The sequence below is a fragment of the Pleurodeles waltl genome, chromosome 12, assembly GCF_031143425.1.
Source record: "Pleurodeles waltl isolate 20211129_DDA chromosome 12, aPleWal1.hap1.20221129, whole genome shotgun sequence".
Classification (NCBI taxonomy): domain Eukaryota; kingdom Metazoa; phylum Chordata; class Amphibia; order Caudata; family Salamandridae; genus Pleurodeles; species Pleurodeles waltl.
Window position 1 is genome coordinate 648,067,323 of NC_090451.1, and position 23,447 is coordinate 648,090,769.

General features: G+C 41.5%; 1 protein-coding gene across 1 annotated transcript in view; it reads left to right on the forward strand.

The window, feature by feature from the left end:
• SV2A (synaptic vesicle glycoprotein 2A) overlaps positions 1-23,447 on the forward strand; it is a 205,877-nt gene that overhangs the window by 42,048 nt on the left and 140,382 nt on the right. Inside the window, exon 2 of the mRNA XM_069218238.1 lies at positions 11,811-12,705. Within this exon, the coding sequence (XP_069074339.1) occupies positions 12,120-12,705 (586 nt within the window). The 5' untranslated portion in view covers positions 11,811-12,119. The remainder of the gene's footprint in view (positions 1-11,810; positions 12,706-23,447) is intronic.

Sequence of the window (23,447 nt, forward strand, 5' to 3'; positions counted from 1 at the left end):
CAGTTTGGTTGGTTAGAAATAATGTGTTGTTTGTAAAGTCAATCCTAACCACTGCGTAAAGTTCCAAATCCTGAGTTTATGCTTCCCCCAGACCAAGCACTTAAAAAAAATAGATACCAGTATGGATGACATGTGAATCCTACACCCTGTAGTCCCCTTTGTCTTATGTAACATTTTCTCTACACTGATTTACACGTATGATTCATTGTCTCTGTACGTGTGTGTGATGTAAAGTGCTCCAACTCCCTCCACTGTTAAGAGAGGCGCTATAAAACAAATGAAATACATGTGAGAAAGGGGCTATGGAGAGATGTGAGGCACTGTTAGAGGGTGATGGTGAGAGAATCATTAAAGAGCCCCAATAAAAATTGCCATATCCTTGTGCACTGTAAGGTCATCATTTACTATGCTTTACAACTAATACAATTGAATATATAATGAAAAATGATTTATATAATGTACCATTTTTGTCTAATTCAAATTAAAAAATGTTCCCAAATTTTCTTGGGGGAGAACCCCCTAAGCCCTATTGCAATGGTCAGACTCACTCGCTATGCACCCTATGGGGGCTGGGCTGGCAAAACTTGCCAGGGCTTCTTTTTGTTCCCTGTTCGGCCCTCTTTAGTGTGGAATGGCTCTCTAACTTAATAAACAAACCATTACCTTTAAAAAAAAACAAAAGTACAAACATAGTATTTATTTACTCTGTAATAGCGCAAGATGCATGTGATATCCAAGGTAATTTGCTGTTTGTTTTTAAATGCTTTTACTTTGAATGACCCCTGAGTTTGATTATTCAGTAGGAAAGAGACATGTATTTTACAATGTGTGAAAATGGTATTGGATTTGCTCATTTTTGTTGTGTTTTTGTGTGAATTTGTGCATTTGTGCTGACAAGGGTGGGGATGATGGAGTATACTGCTGGCAGGTACTAGTTAGCAACTGTGTCTTTCCCCGGATGACAGTGCTGTTTTTTAAGTGCTGCCTCCATACTTGGAGTGCCTGCACCAATTCCCATGGTGCATCATTGTGTCACTCTCACAAATAAGTCTTGCTCTTTGCTGCTAACACTACTGGTGTATCAGGAAAGAGTGATACTTTGGAGAAGAACTGAGCTGTGTATAGTTGGAGGGACATGCTGCAGGACCTGATGTCCTTTTGACTATTGGTATAGTCAATTGAATATTCAGCACATAATAGACATTACAAGTGGGGGCTCAGCAATTGTCAATGAAGAAGGAGGTGAGGGTTTCATCACTTGCTCTTACCAAATATCAACCCTTCAAGGAACAATACACAGTAATTAGCTCCTGTTTAATTAATATTGAACAAATATATAGACTAGAAGTGCAGGTCAGAGATGCATCCTATGTGGCTGTTCTCTCAACTATAGAAAATGGCCAGGACACCAGGGGAACCCAGAAACAGATAGAGTGGATGGGATATGAAAGACCCTTGGCCCTCTTGAATCATATGACAAGGGCTGCTGGAGAAAATTATTTAGTTTTTAGAGAGGAGAGAACAGCCTCGCGATAAAACAAGCGAAGGTCGAAAAAACTCCAGTCCCAGATGGGTGGCCTATTTCAGTCCCAAGATTTAGAAGCCCTACCTGAATGCTTTGGTAAATGCTATTGTGAGTAGAGAGGAGATTCAATTTTCATGGAAGGGAGCTATTATAGTACCGATATATAAAAAGGGTAGGAGAGATATTCCATCTAAATATAGACCAATTAGTTTGCTAGATAATAGCCAAAATATCTTTTGCAGGCAGGTGCTGATGAATCTTGGATGTTTGACAACAGTATACTTTCAGACTGTCCAGCTGGATTCGAGCCTATGGTTAGTATCGTGGACCAAGTGTTTCGATTCACACTGATTTGTAGGAAATATGTGACCCTTAGGCGGGATCATCTTTGCGTCACTTTCATTGACCTGAGGGCAGCGTTTGACTTGGTACCTAGGGAAATCCTTTAGATGGTACTTGATTCCTATAGCATTCCAGAAGACCTGGTGAGAATTTTGCAGCTCCTGCCTACCGATACATATGCTCAGGTTAGGTGGAATGAGGGAGGGGACCTAACCCCAAGGATTCCAATTAATCGTGGAGCCACACAAGGTTGAATAATAGCGCCCACACTCTTCAGCCTGTACATGAATGGGGCTGTGAATTGGCTAGCTCACTGCAGGCATGATGCTCCCAGATCTGCTGGCATCAGTATCCCTTTACTCATGTTTGTAGACTATACCCTTCTTATTTCTAGAATGCCTTCAGGCCTCCAGATACGTTTGGATAATTTTTCTAAATTCTTTGTATCCAGAGGTCTAGAGGTGAATCCTTCAAAGTCCAAGTTTATGACTATGAACCCACATAAGTTCTTCAGGGGTCGGATGAGGCTTGATGGAGTGCCTCTGGAACCAGTCAATCCTTATGATTACTTGGGTGTAAGGTTTGCTGCAAACTTGTAATATCAGGTACGGAAGAGCAGGGCTGACCTACTCCTCTGCAATAGGAAGTATGTACTAGGGTTCCTAGAGAGGTCCCGTATCTCCGGCTCTCGAGGTTTATAAAGCGACTGCTGTTGCCCAATATGGAGCTGAAGTCTGGGGATTTGTTGATGTGTCTGCACTTACTGGTGTGGAAAATACGTTTATGAAGTCATTGTTTTCCCTTCACCAGAGTACTCCTCTCATTCCCCTTCGTTTGGATCTCTACTTGCAAAGAATAGATCATTTTCTCATCTAAAATTATTGTCCTAATGGGTTCACCTGTCGTTTACAGAGGAACTTCGGCCCTGTAGGGAAGTATTGGTTGAGCTTATTGGTATAGATAAAAATGTTCGAACCCCATGGTTGAGTAAAACCAAATTCTTAAGTAAAGAAATAGGGATGCCCGAAATGTGGTTAACACCTGCTGTCCTAAAGAAAAGTATTCCTCCTAAACTAAAACAGACTTATTGAGATTATAAAATACGAAAAAATCTGGAGTAATCAAATAGGGGAGGCAGCCTAAGTGAAACATTTCTATCACATAAATGGTATAACAGGTTTGAACCGAATTTGGATAGAATTAGTCCCCCATATGCGTGAACATTGTATATGAAGTTTCAATTTGGTATCTTGCCCCTGGTTACTTTCACAAGCAAATGGGATAGGCTAGGTTCTGTGTTGCCAAACTGACCATTTTGCTTGACTACTTTAGAAACTGAAGATCACTTCCCATTCTTCTGTCCAACCTATGCTACTAACTGGAGGATTCGGATTATTCCATTATGTACGCTACAACATATACTTCATCTAGGGATGGCAACGGGGATTCTAAAATACGACACTACTGAACATATTGTCTATACTGTTTGCAGGTATCTCATGTATGCATGGAGAATTCATACAAAAAGTTGGCAGGGCTAGGAGGAGTTGGGGAGTGTTGAAAACAAAAACAATAATTTTATAACTGTTTTTATGAGATTGATCTTTTATCTTGAACAATTTTATTGTTGTTGGTAATTTCAGCACATTGTCTTTTTATCTTTGAAGTGTCTTGTTGATTATGTATATACTGCTTTTATGGTTTTTGTAAACCGAAATAAAGATATATACATATATCTATATAGACAATAGCATATGTGAACCTATCAATCCTTGAATCAATCCTTGAACAATAGTTGCTGTTATATTTACCTTGCACTCTAGACATTGCCACTACTATACCTAGTTCAAATTAGAGAGATGTTGTAGACTCATTTCTGGCCACTCAAAAGGTCTTCATCGTTTAGGACATTATCCAAACTACGTGCCACATCAAAATTTGAAAACAATCATGTCTCTGGATGAAGGCGATCTCTGATGTGGCTCTGATAACCATTCACACCCTTGACAGAGATGTGCCTGAGATAATTGGGCCATAATGTGTTCCCCTTACATAAGCCCATCTTCACTTTCACTCTGGGCTTTAAGATGGGATATACGCCAAAGGGCAAGAAGGTGTTGCGTAAGCACCCCTCCTCGAACAAGAGCTCAAAAGCCTACATTGTGGAGTGAAGTCACCTATATGTGCATGAAAACGTATGTGGGTTGCAAAAGGTGTCTACCCGTATCCTTGCCAAACACAAGCTACACCTCCCAAAATAATACATAACTTAAACACTCCATATATTAAAATCATGCATGTCATTGCATTATCAACACTGACAATTTACCTTTATGGTGGGTGGGTCTAGGCAGATAAAAAGGCAATCTGACCCCTGACCTGTGAACTTAAGCATCTTGTTAGGCTTGGCCAGGTCATCTCTGTTCCACCTGATCTCTGTACTCCTGCTTCCGGCTGAAGCCCACCTTCCGGGGCTTCTGCACCTCACCCTTGCCCGGAAGCTTGCCAGAAGCATTGCCAAGATTCTTCCCCGGTAGCTGGGCCGGCGCCTATATTCAGCAATCCACCATTAAGTGGCTCTTTTGCATAAACTGGTCATTTCTTTGGCTTCAGAATATTGAAAGGTCCAGCCAGCCCTACTGGGATTCTGATCAGTAATTTACAGAATAGGCACATTTCTCTGCAATAAGAACATTAATCTGCTGAACTATCTAACCAGGTAATGCATTGTCTTTTACAGTTATCGTTGTTGAAAGGTGATAGCGAATGTCACGGGTCTAACCCTAAGCTGGGTCTATATTCGTGATCCAGTGTGAAAGTTAGGTCCTGTAGATTAACCATAGTCATACTGACAACGTACTTCGGCCTTCATTACAGGTCCTATGTTTCTTATGGGCCCGGTTAGCTGGAAAGACCAGGGAAAACCTGCACAAAGATGGGTGAAAGCACCCATTTCCACAGGTTACTCCCAAAAAATTGAAAATTAACAGGCTTTTCGTAATGAGGACCTTAGCATTTTTACTTCTGTATTAGAATTAAGAAAAAAATATATACACAACATGTTTCCCCAAATGACAATGTGTGCTCAGAAGAGTGTGAAACTCTGCTACTTTATTCACACATCCACAGCTCCTGACACAGAACAGCATAGGCAATATAGAGCGTAGACACTCGCGGCCAATTGAGCAGCCAAGAAACCCAAATCTCACTAATATAGAAACACACAAGCCTTCAAGGTTTAGATTGAGACATTGAGACACCTGAAGTGGGTTCCACACATTTTTTTTCCCTAAGCGCAGTGTGGGGTGGAGGCGGTTCACATATAGCCTGTCTTATACCTACTAGAGGTGGTGGGAGGAGAGCTTGTGCGGACGCTTGGGGACATGCAAGCAGGTATGAGGGCCCTCCCTCCTAGGGTGGCTTCCAAAATAAGGGCTTTGCCATGAATTCCTTCCCTCACAGCACGAGGCATTTTGATATGACCCAGGGCGAAAGTTTGGAGTAGGTCCTACCCTTGAGCAGTGAAGAAGAGTCATACCTGGTGCACTTGAACTGGGATTAATAGTGGTGAGAGCACATCAATCTCTTAGAGTCCACACAAGTATCAGCAGGACCTGATTTCAGTGACCTCTCTCCATCCTCAGTACCGCGCTCCCGGTGAGGATAGCTCTGACATGAATGACTCACAGAATCTTCCCATTGGTAGTTCAACACTGTCATAACACAAGCCCTTCCACCTTGGGGGCCTCCAACAGACTGAGCTAAGCTCCAGTAAGGGCTCCAATTCTACCACCAGGCCCTTGTGAGAGGAAATCTTTGGTACTTCCTACCCCCCATGATGTAGTGGGTGTGGCCAAGTCCTAACACTTCTGCCATGCAAACAGCTCAACTGCAAGCTCATCGAGAAGAATATCCACTTTTTTCTAGATAAGAAATAAATATTCTTAGCAACCACTCTCCCTGCAGGAACACACCAATTATGTCACTGCAGGCCCTGCCAATTAGTCTAGATTCGCCACAGGCACACCTGGCAATCTCATCCTTTCTTCCTGACTGCAGACATAATTTAGTGCTGACTCTCCTAACTGTGGCTTGAAAAACAGTTTAATGCTGTAGTCACTCTTTGCATTGAACGCAGTTCACACAGATAGACAAGGTCAGTGATACAATAAACTATTGTAGGCAGCTCTCTTATGACACCACCACAAATGGCCAAAGGACAGTTCCAGTGCACAATAAATTGACTTCAAAGAGTTGGCTTTGTTGTAAGTGTAAATGGAGCACTCAAATTGCAAACCGTCATTTTGCTAGGGGCTCTTTGCATCAGAGCTATACAAAGTATTGTAGCCAGTAGTCAGCGGATGTGTCTTAACCCATATTGGTAAATATGCAGTTGTGTGTTGTGGCGTGTGTTGCAACTGAAAGCTAAACTATAATTTAATGCAAGTCTTGTATAGGTGAGGATGTCGGGTCTGATAGTTACTGAGATGCCAATCAGGTCCACCCCAACCTGCTCCAATTGAGGAGAAAGCTGAAGTCAGGCCTCTTTAAAGAACACTACATTATGATGCATTAGCTGTAGACGTCTGCCGACTGAAACTAACTACCTCTCCTATCACTCGTTGACTAAATATGTCCCTTTGACCATGAATGGAGCTTCACCTTCTTTTGGCTATGTTGGCTTTACACAAATAGCACATACAAACATACATACTTAAAGCCTTGCCTGCGGTTCACAAGAGTCAGTTACTGTCTGACGTGGCTTTGTTGTATGTTGTGCACTTGTATTCATGAACAAAATACAACAGTTGCTCAACTTGGAAGGTGACCTGAAGATCATTTTAAAGTGGAAGCAAGGGTTTCCCTGCAAATGGTGTTGGTAGGCGGGGTAGTCCTTGGGAACTGCCATTGAAACCAGGGTACGTTTTAGCCAATACTGTGGCATGCATTGCAAGAGTCCTTAGATACACAGCAAAACTTAAGGCAGAGGTTTTGTTGTACACCATTCTTTCCCGTTGTGTTGGATCTTTATGTGCAGATGGTGATTATGCTTCTTCAAAGGAGTTGCAAGAGTTAGTATGCTGGTGGTTGAGGGACAGTGTAAGCTTTTCCTAGCCAGAGTTTAGTTGATCTTCAGTTTGCACAGAGCAGGTACTTTAATAGTGTGACTTGTGCTGCTACTTGTTTCTAAGGATAAACTGTGTTACCTAGCTCAGTTGTGGCACTTGTTTCACTGTTGCAATTGTGGTTCTGGCTGCTTCTAAACTATGTTATACCTGGAAAAGGTCCCCAGTTCCCATCTTTCCCTGCTCCCGTCTTCCCATTAGGCTGCCCATGAAGCCTAGACTCTGGATCGCTCATCCTTTATATCATTTAGGGTACTTGTTTCAAGGTTTTGCTCTCTTCTGTCTCCTCTTTGTTTTAAAAGCACTTTGCTCACCACATCCCGTTATGCCACTTACCGTTGGCTACTCTTGGCCCTATACGTCAGACTGAAACAGGATGTTATCAGAAGCAATACAAAGCAGAAACTGGGTTAAGAATTTTCCAGATTAAAGTACTTTGTTTACATGGGGTTCAATGGTGCAGCAGGAGTGCCATGAGCCCTAATGCAAAGAAGCAACAAGTCCACCACTAGGCCCTGGGTGGGTACTAAAGACATCTATAACTGGAGCTCAGTGAGCTCCTCACAAACCTAAGGCTGGGCGCCACTACACCAACTGCACAATCGGTAGCTGCGCCCCTGATCGAGTTGAAAACATACTGAGTTCTACAACGGATCCAACAGGCACAAGTCCAGGATACGGCACTCTTTAGGCTGCCCAGTCACAGATTTCCTGGTGAGGGGTATTTATTGAATTGTGGCACGAGGTAACTTGTAAATGCTCAATTCAGAGCAACCCACAAACACACATGATCTTAACAGGCACAGGGATGCATTTGAAATTTGTTGGGCCGGTAGCCAAACATGTGGAGCAGCAAAGGTGCTATCTCTGCAGGCTCTATCGCAGACGGATGATAAAATGTATGGTTTCCACACCGGTCTGAATTTTTTTTTCTTCACAGGAGCAGCTATTGCTTTCATGATGAGAGCTACTGCAATGATTGCCAGCCCATTAAGCGTTGGTTGCAAGTCAGACCTTTTGACACCTAATTCATTTCTGAAGACAGACACCCTTAGGGGGGAACAGACCTTTACAGTAGGGATCTGGCTTCGGAAAATAATAAATTAAAAGATGTAGACACTCAAAAAGTCCATGCAGCACGCTCATAGGTAACGCACAGAATCCCTAAGAGTACTTGATTGTCCCAATGTTCAGTGAGGGAGTAATAACTTCTAGTATCAAGAAGGCGTGCAGCTTCACCAAGGCCCCTGCTGCATAGAGGGCCCTATAGGCGACCAGGGCCCTGGAGTTAAACAAAAAGCGGGTGGTGCACCGCAAGGAAAACGAATCATTAAATATAGTGCACGAGCAGTCCAATACTCCAGTAGTAGAGACGAGTCAAATCCTCCATTTGATTATTTTAATTCCACACAATTATTATGTTCATATTGCAGCACGTAGTGCAAACAAATAACAGCCAACGCGTTTTGCCCATCAACAAAGGGGCTTCTTCAGGGCAAAAATAGTAGATGGTGAAAATTAGTCAAAATTAAGAATCCCTTGGGTCTCGTAGGTAGCCACGTGGTGGGACTGGGAACAGAAATGTAAATGGGACATAGATGATTCCTTAAGGTTAGCCCTCTGCGATACGTGATCTTAGGCGTCTTTGAAAGAAGTCCTTTAAGACCTGGGATATCAGTCAGTAAATACCAATGGCGTTTAAAAATTAAAAAAATCTCCTGACTATGGACAGTATATCGGGTCACAAAGGACAGCGATTCCCCACAGTTCTTGTTGTGTCTAGGAGATTTAAGTGTCAGAGTCTTTTTCCTATGTATATTCGTAATGCGTTTTTCTGGAAGTGAAAGGGTCTTGTGGTTGTAACCCCTCTTGGTAAATCTTTGTTTCGCAAATTGAATCTGGGTAAGGAATTGATCGTTCGTGCTGCAGTTCTGTCTAATGCGCACCATTTCGCCGAAAGGAATATTATGAATGACCGAAGCAGGGTGGGCACTGGTTGCATGAAGTAGACTGTTGCAAGCAGTGGGTTTTCTAAATAAAACACTCTGTATGTGGTTCTGTTCAATAAAGAATCTAATGTCCAAAAAATCAATAGTGTCCTTACTGTAATGTAGGCTGAGCTTCACATTGTAGGGATTATCATTAAGATAGGCATGATACATAATAAGTTGTTCCACGGTTCCATTCCATATAATAATAATGTCATCTATGTATCTGCCCCAGAACACAATAAATTCAGTCCAAGGGGAGGCAGCCTTTCCCCAGGCATGTACCTTTTCATACCAACCCATAAATAAACAGGCGTATGATGGGGCAAATTTTGAACCCATCGCCGTCCCTTGTATCTGTTGAAACCACTCAGTGTCGTGTAGAAAATAATTTCTAGACAGAATAATATCAATCATATCTATAAGCATTTGGTTATGCGCAAAGTGGTCAGCAGTGCGAGTATTTAAATAAGAAGCAACCGCTTGTATGCCATAAGATTTTCAGATACAAGTGTACAGACTATTTACGTCCATAGTAACAAATGTAAGGTCGTCAGACCATATGAAGTCCTCAAATTTATTAAGGATATCCTTGCTATCTTGTATAAAGGAGGGTAAGTTACAAACAAATTTCTGTAGAAAAAAATCAACGTATTCTGACAATTTTTCTGTAGGTGAATCAATGCCAGAAAAATAGGTCTTCCGGGGGGTAAAATCGCCACTTTTGTGTATTTTTGGAAGAATATATATACAAGGGTATTTGGGATGTGTTACAGTAAGATATTTGAATTCGTCATAAGAAAGTAGACCTGACTCGTGCCACTCCCATAGTTTATTGTTGATATATTCAGTCAGGCCACCAATTGGATTGTTAGTGAGGCGCTTGTAACACGTGGCATCTGACAATTGCCTGTTAATTTCTTCCATGTAATCGCAGCGGTTCATGATAACTACATTGCCTCCCTTGTCTGCCTCGCGAATTACAATAGACTGATAGTTGTTTAGGCTAAGGAGGGCCTCCCTTTCAGATACCAACAAGTTATCATGGAAATACCTATTATTCCTGTGTGTATAAAAAATGTTTTGTAAATCGGATGAATCCTTGTTAACAAACTGCTCAATATTACTGTGTGTGTTGGGTGGTATGAATGTGGAGCTTGGTTTTAGCCCGCTTGTGATATCAAGATTCTCCAATATTCCTAAGTCCGTTCTAATTTCCTCAATGCCCCTATGGTCATCCCCTAGGGACATCAGGAGTTGTAAATCATGTAAATCAGAAACTGATTGTGTAAGTGGAGTCGAAGTCTCCTCTATCGATGATATGGGATGCGAGCCATTTACACCCGCCCCATGAAGAGAAAAGAAGTGATTTTTGAGTTTTAAGAGGCGAGCAAATTTAAATAAATCCACAATAACCTCAACTAAATCATTGGTCTGAGTTGGGCAGAAGCCCAAGCCCTTGCTGAGTAGATTGCATTCGGTCACATTTAAAGAATGATCTGATAGATTAACAATAACCAAGTCCCCCTCAGTTGTTGCTCCATTAAGTAGAGTTGGTTTTTCCACGTTTTTGTCTCCATCGTTTCCCACCCCTTCTGGTCTTGTTTCTTTTCGAGTTTGTTTTGTTCCCAGGCGTAGTCTCTCCATTTCCATTAAAAAATTTGAAGTACCTCGAGGCGTTTGTTTGGAAGAATCATCATCTCTCGAAGTACTGCTATCTAATGAAGATATAGAGCTCCCACTGGACAAGTCAGTATCAGCTTGGTCCCCACCCCTTCTAGTCATGGGTTCAGGAACCTTCACATTGTCATATTTGTGAGCAAAAGTATAAATTCTGCCCAGCCTATAATCCAAATCGTCATGTTTAACTTTGCGTAGTTTTGTATCCCTCAAGTAAATTTGGTAGTCATCAATTATCTTGCCCAAGATTTCGTAATTCTTTCTTACCAAATCCTTTTGAGGGATTTCATCAATCTCTTGTTCTAATGTTTCTATGTCGCCCTGGAGTTTAGCGACCTTTTTGTTGGTATGTTTAATCAATATGCGCATCATGGTGAATGATGCATTTTGTAAGTTGTCCTCCCAATCTTTAAGTGATTCTTCGTCCAGATCCTCATATGTTGGGAAGATCAAAATTCTAAGATCCCGGGGTATCTTATTGTTATCTAAATATTTCTGAAGAGTAGTTCCATCCCACCATCTGGCCAGTTCTTGTTTTTTCAGTTTCTCCAATTTTTGAAATTTCACCTTTAAGCTGTGAGTCTTCTGTGTTGGTACATCATTAGAATTAGCGCTAGACTGGTTGATAAATAGATCCCTTGCCAATTCTTCACGATTATCCTTGAAGCGTGACATAGTGTGTGTTCAGATACGGAGTGCGTAAGAGCCTTAAGAAAGAGACACTCAAAAAGTCCATGCAGCACGCTCATAGGTAACAAAATGAAAAGATGTCTCCAAGTGGGAGGGGGGAACTACAATGGTCCACGTGGCAAACCTAGGAAGGATCAAAGCCTTCAGACAATTTGTCAGAGGATCTGACCAAACTAGGGTGAAGATGGAACATTATGTACACCCATAGGATGATTATTTATAATGGCGGAGTCATCAGCAGCTCTCTCTTTGGGAAAACCACCAATCCCTGATATCTAAGTAAGGCTAGGACGTGCAAGATGGGCTGTCAGACAACTTCAGATTTTTTAAAAAGCCATCCCATCTCAAAATCAGGGACAGCTCTTCTCAACAAATAGGTCAGCTGTCAGATAGACATGAACAAGAGACATATGCCAGACCCTGGTTTTATAACGCTCTTTTGTTTTGTTTTTCTTCTAGCACGTGAAATAAATGAAAGACGAAGCACAATCATATCTGAACTGATCCGACTACAGAAGTAACAGCAAGCTGTCTTCCAGGCTGTCGCAGACACGCTTCATTGAACACCGGGAACAAACACTGTGCTGACAACGTGCTTCTGACACATAGCAGGTGTGTAGTTTTGTCCTTGGAAATTCATTTTCGGCACATTCCAAACCAGGAGGGGAAAGCTGTGCTAAACTGGCATTCAGATGTTCTAGATTGGCCTAGCACTCTAGAGACACCTTAAACCGAAGAAGCTGCTGATCTGAATTACCCTCACTCATCATGGATGAAACCTTGAAAGACCGGACTGCCTTCATACGAGGCGCCAAAGACATTGCCAAAGAGGTCAAGCGGCATGCGGCCAAGAAGGTGGGCAAGAACATGGACCGGGTGCAGGACGAGTACACCAAACGCTCGTACACCCGCTTTGAGGAAGATGATGATGATGACGAGCCCCAGGATGGTTATTACCGTGGTGACCAGCATCAGAACAACGATGATGAGGGTGCCTCCAGCGACGCCACGGAGGGCCATGATGATGACGACGAGATCTATGAGGGCGAGTACCAGGGCATTCCTCGCACTGACTCCATGAAGGGAGACCAGATAATGGACAACCAGCAGATAGTGAGGGAGTTCAAGGACTTTGAGGACCTGGAGGGTCAGCGGAAGAAGGACAAGGAGGAGCTGGCCCAACAGTATGAGCTGATCCTGCAAGAGTGTGGCCATGGAAGGTTCCAGTGGACTCTGTACTTCGTGCTGGGGCTGGCGCTGATGGCAGATGGAGTGGAGATCTTTGTGGTGGGCTTTGTGCTACCAAGTGCAGAGAAAGACATGTGTTTATCGGATTCTAACAAGGGCATGCTGGGTAAGTCAATTTATTGGCATTGCTTATTGAGTTGGGCATTGTAATCTTGTGGCTGCGAACGTCATTGAAATATTGTTATGTTATGACTTCTTGTGTGGAACATAAGTATCAAAAAGCTCTTTTTAGATAGAATGTCACATCTTTGCAAAATTAGCATGTAAATGTACTTAACATCAGAAAGTTAAACTAAGAAGCAATGTCATTATTTTTCAAACAACTTTATTAATTTATTTATTGAAAACACTTGTAGCACTTTTATTGGCATTTACACGCGAGTCAGCCCTGTAACAAACGAATGTCTGCATCTTCGAGTGTAACCCTCAGGGTTATAAAAAGGATTATAACCTTATTACGTGCCTAGTTCATTAGGGTATACGGATGTCTCCCAACTGGTGTCTATCCATTCTGCAAATCACCTTGGTAACTGCATTTATTACTCATTCCTTGGTGGAAGGTTGCAGTCCCTCAAGTGAAGATTTCTTCATTACATGTATACCGTGTTATTGCTGAGCTTCTTAAATTTGTCTCAAAGAGGTCCTTCATCTTTTCTATTAATTTTCTCTTTTTGTAATCTACCTCTTTTATTTCTTTGAATTTAGTAGTCACTCAGAGCAGGGCTGCCTTTCTAAATTAGTTCCTCGACTTTTCCACGGAGCCCTTCACCATACTTTCCTGACTTCCTAGAGGATTGTGGGGTGCCCTGGTACAACATCCACCTCTCACCCCACAGTAGTACTTTATACACTTTAGGCAGCATGCTGCCTGCCAGGACAGTGAAGGTAATAACCTCCTCTGCAGTGTTGGGCTACTATCAACCATATTTAGAGATCCTTGGCAGAGATCTCAGTGCCCCCAGAGGAGTCACAGCAGTAGCAGCTTCTCTGAAGGAACTGAAGGCCAGATGTACAAAGCATTTTTCAGGTCGCAGAAGGGCCATCGGACTGTTTGTGACCAGAAAAATGATCTTACCAATCTACAAAAGGAAAAATGTGATTCTGTTACTTGTTACCGAATCGAATTTTGCTTTTGCGATTCGATATTTGGATGGGGCGTGTTAGGACATTCCTTCCACATACTGAATCTGTATGGTATGTATTACTGTTTTGCGACCAACTTCTGGTAGCAAAACAGTAATACTTTACCACCAGTTTCAAACTGGTGGTAACCCATTCAAAAGGAGAAGAATCCCCTAAGACACAGGAGCGTATCTTGGTCAGTAAGATTGGGCAGTGTGAGCTTCATATTTCCCAACAATCACGCTGGCCCGTAATGTTAAAATACATTATATGACAAGCAGAGTGCACGAGAGGGACTTAAGGGGAAGTGGACATGGAAAGAAATGCAGATGGGTAGAGGTACTAAGTGAGAGAAAACACATTCTTTTGTGAAATAACCAACATGTTTGAAGTCTTTCCAAACAGAGGGAGGGAGTGTGTGTAATTGTTTTTGTCTGTGTGTGTATAAAACGTACTGGTGAAATCCGACAGACACCTCACCATACTTGACTGAAAGCATCTGTACCCAACTAAATACATTTATTAGGGTGGGTCTAATGCCCCAAACACGCTATATAAAGCTACGCCCCTGCTAAGGGACCTCTTCTTCTTTGAGAACGGACCACTGCCTACTCTTAAAAAATGAAACTGCAAAGTTTCATTTTTTAATTATTAAATGCATCCCGTTTTCCTTCAAGGAAAAAGGGCGGCATTAAAATAAAAATTGTTTTATTAAAAAGTCACAGCAGGCCACCATCCCTGTGATAGCTGTGATTCTTAAGGGGTTGCAAATTGCGACCTACTTCATTAATATGCATGAGGTAGGTCTATTTGTGACCCACTCAAAGGAGTTTCATACATTGGAAATATCGATTTCCTAATAGCGATTCAGAGAGAATCACAATTAGGAAATCGATATTCCTAATGTTAGTACAAATGGACCTGATTGTTTTCTGAGCAACCGCCATGTTTCAGGAGGCCGATCAGCAAACAGTTGGAGTTTGGTCCAGTTAAACAAAAAATTAATGACCTAGATACCATGGGAGTTTTTTTCCCAAGGGCTTGGGGATCATTATTCTTTTTTTTTCTTCAGGACTGCCATGTTTTTCTCAACGGTCCTGAGAGAAAAAAGTACATCAGACTCTCCACACTAAATAGAGAGGATGGTTTGATGTACTTACACCAAGGGGCTGTCGGTGTACGGTATCTGATTGCAGAGCCAGATGGGGCTCTACAGGTGCAAATATGAAGGTCCAAAGGTATAAACAGAGAGTGGGTAGCCCATCAATTTGGAGGACTAAGTACTCAACCACGTTTGTCAGAGAGTATCCTACGTGCTAAACTTCAAATGATGCCCTAAATTCTTTTGGCCACGAATCTACGTTCACAAGTTTCCTTATGTCTCAGTCATTGTGCACCTTCATGGAAAGGAGACACCAGGGTCCTCATTATAAATAAGGAATAAACTTCAATACCGACATACCCTACTCTAGAATTGCTGGTAATGTGGGCTGTTGTAAATTCTCGGTGTCGTTTTGCCATATTATGTTAGGCTTAGAGACAGAAATTGGTGTTTCCGCATGGATTATTTCATATTTTCCCTGCATTGCAGGAATTTATTCTTAGGGAAATTCCAATTGCTTGTACAACACAAACTGTATCCTGGGAAAACCACAAAGGTGCAGAATTATCGTACAACCCAAAAAAAACTTACGGATGGAGCATTTATGCTTCATTCGTATTCGGCCTGAGGTTTCCACCAGAATCCATTACTGAGCCGCTTGTAATGAGGTTCCATTAATTTTAGCTCAAGGATGGGGAATCCCTCCATCCTGTACTTGTAGATGTTGCAGAATTATCATATCCCTTGGAGAATGGGCATATATCTTATAAGTTACACATAGTTTGAGAGATTCTCTACTTTACATACTTCTCTTTTCCACACCACCAGTAGTAGCATCACACACCAGAACTTTGTAGGGGCTTTCACTGTAGATCTTCCTCACAAGATACTGTGTTCCAACCAAGGTTCAAAGATTTGTTTTATACAACCAGATGCAAATATTTTTTTTAACAGCCTTCAAAAGTTCTATGGAAAACTTAACATCATGTGCTTTGCCAGAAACACGTGAAAATGATGACAATTGAGACAACGTATGGTTTACATATCCATATTTAACGCTGACAAAATGGTTCCACATAGGACATAGACCTGCTGAATAGACACAGTTTGTTATATCTAAAAACCTTCAAAATGAAACAGTGTCCCTCTTTCTGCAGTGAGCTTATTGATCGATGTTTTGTGGTTGATCAACACTGATGACCTATAAGACAGGTGTGTGGGTGCATGCTGACCCCATGGCACAATGGTCACCTTCAACAGCCTATCCTTTAACTGACCAGAAATTGGAAGCATGGTATGTTACTTATAGCGAAATTATACAAGACTTGTCTTTTTAATTGTGGCCTGAACAATCAACCCATATCTTTAATAAACAAAATTCACAAACATATAAGAAATGGAATATAAATTAATACAAACAAAGAGAGACACCTGTAGGAAGCTTGAAGCTAGATGGAATACTAAAATCAATAGGAAATAACAATCTAGTCTGAAAGGGTGCGGTCAGAATCAAGAAAATACTTTTACTGTCTCACAAAACTGGATTTAAGTAATGAGTATTCTCACTAAATTACCTACACAAAGTCCTTGATTCAGGTGACTGTGGTTGGGGGTGCTCTTTTCATAACAATACATACACAGTGCTAACACATGTCACATATTCTCAACTCTCAATCATGGATAAGCAAAGAACTAAAATACAAAGAAAGCCTATTGTCTCTCATCAGAAAAAGCTTATTCCTCTTACTTTGTTTTGCCAATGAAGGTTTGCTTGTTTCATGGAGAACTCGTATGTTTACTTATGGTATATAATCAATGAATAGTAACATTTTTTCAAGAATGTCTTCCTGAAAGCAATGAAAAAAACGATATGAAGAAAAATAAAGATTATTGCAACATAAATGTTCTACATGTTCATAGATTCCTTCTCACTCACTGCACTATGCAAGCCGTGAAACAGCCCATGGTCTAGGATGCACTGTATAATAATAAAGAGCATGAACATGAGATGCTTGCATTTCTTCCTCAGTTACGCATATCAATTCTCGGATGAGCGGTATTGAGTAGGTTTGTCCTAGCATTGATATCTTTCTGGTACTTTTATATCTCAATATGAACTCCTTGTCCACTTCTTATCCTTAAACTACCACATAGAAACAGCTCAGGAAGACCTAACATTTTCTGTAACAAAACCATCACATAGGCCTAACATAGACATAACAAAGACGAACAGTGTATGGAATCAGAGAAGCTCAGAAACAAGATACTCAGGGCATGTGGCAAGTGTTCTGGAACAATTTGTGGACGTCCCTGAACGATTAACCAAACTTTCAAAGGTGCAGGAAATAAGTGAAATCTGTTAGTTCCAGACAAGTTTCCAATTCTTAGCCCTGTCTCACCATTCACAACTATCATCTATACCTTCTGATGGATCTTCGGAGCGCACCCAATATCCCTGCTTTTACTCTTTTGACGGTGACCACAGACATAAGACTTAAGATTGGTTGGCTTTTTGCCCATCGGATGACCTTGATATCAAGAAGTAATTGAAAAGGCAAAGGGCATACATTTGACAGATTTAACTCATCTCCCTCCTGATGAAAAGGTATCATTGGTTTGAGTCAAACTGTGATTATTAGGCTCTACAAGGCAATTTAGTCTGTGTTGTGAAATGTGTGAATGATTAATAGAAATGGTCTGAATAGGTTTGTGGTGATGTACTAGGAGTAGGATATGAGGGTGCCTTTGTTAAGTAAATGTGTCATACTTAGTGCCCCATTTCAAGCGGACTGGTAATCCTGTTTTTGGCAGAACCGGGATCTCAAGTGCCCAAGTATTTCTGGAAACATTTCCACCCACAAAAAACAGGTGCAGCTACGCCAGGAAAACTAGTCAGAATTTGACGGAAACAGGGAAATCAGTGCAGCAACTCTGTACTTATGTACAAATCAGTCAAATGTCAAACCCCATTACTGCTCAGTAATTTTGGTAAAGTCACTTGGTATCTGTTAAATCGTGTGCGGCCTGCCATTCTTTATTACCACTTCACTCTTAAGTTGGCAAAAGTGGGTCATATAGCACCGAATAAACATATCAATACAGTGCTTGCTGCAGGGCAAAAGAAGCTCCGTTGGACAGTGGATTATTTCCCTGGGGTTGAATGCTTGGCAAAGCTTCATTAGGCAGTGGATTATTGCCCTCGTGTTTGAACGCTTGGCAACCACTAGTCTACCCACAGGTGACCAAATAGCACAGCCTTTTGGATGCAGTGGTTGTCCCCAAAATAGCTAAGATAATACTAAACACTTCATATTTCCCTTTGAATAGCTATCCTAAGCGCCAGACTGGTATGCAGGAAGGGCGATCCCAGGGGAAAAACTGAGGTAGAGCAGGATGGCACACACAAGTTAAGGGGGTGGAATTCAGGAAGAGAGAGAGGATGAGGGATGACTATAAAAGAGATGATAGTTTTGGAGGTACATCAGTTCTTGTCAGACAGTCCTGTGAGCTAAGGTACTGTCTGATCCCTTGTATTTGCTGCCAAAACCTTCCTGCAGCTTCTTTGCCACAGATGCATTTAGTGGTTAAGGGAGTAGGTGAAGGCAGTGGTGTGGTAATTTGTATCAGAGGATGCTTATTATTCTGGGATGACAATGACATAATAGCACCTATAACGGCAACCCCAGGAGCTGTGTTTTAAATCCATTGTGTGAATTAATTAATTGACTTTACTAAAGTCATTGGACACCTACCATTAATCTACCTTTAAGAGAATTAGCTGATTACTTGCCATGGACGCTGTGCACGCGCAGTAATTCAACATAAGCAACATATTTATGGCATCATTCGTTTTAAGTACCCACAAAATAATGTATAGCTGATATTTCGATTATGCACCTAAGTGACAGAGGAGCTTTCCACAGTATATAGATCAAACAAACAGGATGCAAAGTGTGGAATATAATCACACTGTCAACCAATTCCACTTCTAGTGTACACAGCTCTCGATTTTGGTCATTTTTTTTACCACATATTTTAAAGAAACTGGTTGTCTCACTTTCCTAATTACCTAAACTTTGGTAAATTGATCCAGGGCTTTATTTGAAACTTCCATATGCAGTAAAAAAGAAGCCAGAAGCCATGTTGTGTTGAATCATTTTCTGTTTCTGTGGGGCATAGTGGCTTGCTTTCACATCAGCCTTCAGACTTCTTCTTTGTATCCAGCATTATGCGATCAATCAGGAAATTAAACTGATTTGTGTGACGCGGAGGGATTTAAATCCCAATATAATAACTACAGCTTCCATCAGAAAGACTCTCTCCATGCCTAGTGATCACAGAATACTGTAACAAGATGCCACTATGTAGATAAAGGGCCTGATTATGACCTTGTCTAATGGAATACTCCGTTACGTACGTGACGGATATCCCGCAAGCATATTACAAGTTCCATTATATCCTATGGAACTTGTACAACGGTTTTCCACCTACTAAGCCACTCTAAACAAAGGCCTTCCTTATGCAAATCAGTATTTACCTGACTCATCATGGAAACAGTCCTTCGCAAACTGCCAGGTGAGGTCCTCTCCATAAGGCCTCAGAAAAAACCTCAGACATGTTTCGGCCTTTTTAGGCTCCACCAGTGAGGTATAGCTTGGAACCTGTGGCACAGCAAACATGGGCCACTGTATGGCCACTTTGGGCATTACATAAAACACACAAAAGGTGAATGGATAAATGCCTGCAAATAGTCTTATCACCTACAATTGCTAGCGGTCACATTCTAACCCATCGTTTTCCACCTACTGTGCCACACAAGAAAAAGGCCCGACTTATGCACATCAGTACTGAACCTGCACCTCAATCAAATGGCCAAACCCAAACCACCATGAGAATGGTCATCCAGATGAGACCACATGGAATCCCAGACTGGTTTTGGCCCTATTAGGACTCATCAGTGAGGTATAGCTTGGATTGTGTGGTTTGTTATTGTTTCATTCACATTTTACTCCCTCCCACTACAGCATAGAGCATGGAGCAGTGCTGTTACACACTTCAGCCATTGGCCAACTTCACTGTCAGTGAGGGCATTTTATTTTTCACAAGGAGTACATGCACAGCACACAGATGAGCTCCATTCATTGTCACCGACCACCATGAGAATGTGTGCTTTTAGAGACCAGAAGAATATTTTGTTTTTTAGCATTTTTTTTTCCTTTGGCACAGGCCAGGCCGATCTATCAACAATAGTGTTTTACAATAACAAAACCAAAAGACTGGTAGCCATTACCAGACCTAATGATTTTTCAATGCTTTCTCTTAATGGATTGTACTACAATCTTAGGGAAAATAAGCAAGCCCTTTATGGGTGAAAGAGCCACCCACGGCCCTGATTTCATGCAACATGATCTGCCATAAGTAACAGGTGCTAGTTAGACAACCACACAAGTGCATCCGGTGCCCTGTGGAGACAACCTCTGTGCTTCTGGTGCATGTTGAGTCTGCTCATGTCAAGGGACTATTTTTAGACAATGAAATGTGTATTAACGAGTTTAAAAATAGCCAAGCCTCAAAGGAAGCCCTGCGAGCTAAGGACAGAGTGTTTCACAGGCAAGCACTGGAAACGTTTTCCAAAGCTATCTAGACTAAATTAATATTTGGAGGTTAAATTGTACTTTTAAAAAAATCATAAACTCACTTTGTTAAATTTTATACACAGGGAAACTAGGTCATGGAATCAGCAGCACTTTAACATCTTTCAAATACCACTAGCCCTTCCAAGACGTAGGTTATGAACTAATCCAGATGGTTGTTTCAAAAGAGCTAATAAAATGTTTTTGTTCATAGAAATAAAAGTGAGGTGAATTTCACATATGTCTCGGTTTCCCTTTAACTGCGTTAAGTGCACTGAAAGATGGCACAGGACGGACACTGTAGAAATGCATGAGTCGTCCTTGGTACCTATAGTATCATGGAAGGGAGGGCTGAAGATGTTGTTTATGTTATGCTGTTGCATTGATGTAGCTACATATAAAGGTCTGGAAGAGTGAAATTAACTCATTGCAGTGATGCAGAGAGGTAGAAGGCTAGAACTGTGTCTTTGAATGTAATAGGAAAATTGAAATGTCTCAGGTTGGTTGCCGTTAGTGACGGTCTGGCCCATACTCTGATTTTCTTCCATTTCCGATTAATCTTTTTAGAGAGCAACAGAGGAAATAAGTGAAACAAATCTTCTATTTCAAATTTGTTAACAGTGTAACCTATTGGGCCATACATTAAACCTCAGAGGCGTAGAGTAAAGTTTATTACAAATTTAGGGACAAACTGATGTAAATCAGTCTCAAAAACATGCTGTATAAGGACAGACTCACCAAAGGTGAAGTAAAGCGTCTAATCAGATTAAATCGTGTAAGCATATGGCATACAAGGATCTCAGTTGCAGCAATACAGAAAATGAGAATCAATACCTGATGATCCATATACAAGCCGGGGCCCTCTTGTCTAATCATTTGAGAACCTAAATTAAGCTAGATGTCCTAGTCTAAGATAAAGGAAATCTTCATTAAGTCTCAGTGAAGGTTAAACAAGTTTAGGAAAATAATGGAGTTAATTGGAAAGTGTCAGCATAGCAGATACCTCAGTAGAGGTTCTGTAGCAGAAGTGCAAGAGAGCATAAAGCCACAGCAAGGAGCAGGATAAGAGAGGTCTGTACCCGTTAAAGTCTCCAAAGGGTCTGCTCTTGGCAAAGTGTAAATGGAATCTGCCCTCACCTAACTAGATGCATGTCAATTAAACCCACAGAACCTTCAAGAAATCTACGTCACCACCACGAAAAAGTTTCCATCTTCCTTGCACAGTAAGAATTGGAAACTTCCATCAGGCCGACCTTGGGGGTCTCCCAGTTCCTAGCAAATACAAGAGAGTCTTATTTTCTTCAGTTTGTTAGCACGCCTCTGTCCTTGCCAACATATCCTCCCGTACCCCACTATCTCAAATACGCAACATGCCTTTCATTAACTCTAGACTCATGCATACGCACCTGCAAGTAGAGAAAAATACAACGCAAGCAAAGCTCTGCTTTGAATGTTAAGCAGTGGAAAACAACATGTTCATGAATTCAGTCGGGTTATGTCAAACTGATACTTCAATGCACATTTAGGATACATGGTTATACGTGCATTTCTCTACATAAGTTAATAACTGTGACTATACATATCTCAGTCATACCATCATTCATATATAAATATATGTGCATTTACGTGTTACACTTGAGTAGATTAAAATCGATATTAAGTACACGCATATAAAATCACTATTGTTCTACTCATAAGAACACCTTTAGGTGTATGATTCCTATGCACCACTTGACATTAGTAGTACTAAAGTACACTATATAGGTATTACTGATTACACTTTGATTACTTTTGTAACACATACTGATATTTTCAAAGTTTCACGTTATCATCATGTACATAGACAAATCTGATTTTTTATAACTTATATGAGATAATATGTGAATAAAACATGCAAGATATGTGTCATATCGATAATGTGTTTATTTATGCAGCCCTTGACCTTCAATATGCCTAGCACACTGGTTTAATTTATAATCAATATACTACCTTTTTATCCAGAGCTTAGTAGATTTCAGGATTCTCCCAGAGAAAACGTTTTTGCTCGCGATACCACAAACTAGGCACGTTGTCATATAGTGTTCTCTTGCTTAAAAAAATAGGGAGTCTCCTGCCTGATTCGGGTCTGTTTGCAGATGTGAGTGTCGGACTCGGGGGTGGGCTGTAACGGGACATACAGCAACAATTTGCTGGTGCCCCGGCAAAGAAGATTTTGTTAGCCAGAGAGCCGTTATCGACTCCGATGTCAGCAAATAACTTTCAAACACGGAGGCATATGGGCTGTTTTACAAAGGCCTTGTTTCCAATCGGGACTAGAAAGTATCCAAACCAGTACCAGGTGGGAAAAATGCAACAATGTTCCTCAAGTGCTCGGAGACAACTTCCATTCGAGAGGGAACCTAGTTTTACGTTTTCTGAGGCCAGACCACCCCTTGCGCGGTCTGCTTTTAGGAAATGTTAAAATACAAACCGGTGTAACATTAGGCCCTGCAGCCCCAGTGGTGCATGGGGGGGGGGGGGGGGGGGGGGGTCGAGCTCCAGGGAACCCATGGCCTGAGAGCTCCTGACTGGATTCGGGGTGGAGGGGCTCTAGAGGGGCTTCTCCATGTACTTTTCGGTAGGGGGAGACTTCAAGTTTCATAACGCCACTGACTGGCTCGTCATAGCTCAAGGCACGGCGGAATAGCTGTCTAGAGTGTGTCTCCTCCGCTATACTTGTTTGGCTGAAAAACTCAAAATAAGTCCCATAGTTCACTTTTTGAGAGGACTTTGTGTAAATTATAACATTTATCACATTTTCAGTGCGAATAAGATGGGGCCAATCAAAATGGAATTCTCAAAATGTGGGTGCACATTTCAAGCCTTCGAATTTGAGTTAGATCGGTGTGCACACATTAGCAACTATACAATGTACATTCAGTTTCTGCGTGTCGCTCCTCAGACTGCGGAATAACGTGCAAGAAGAACATGCACGCTCCATTGCAATGACGG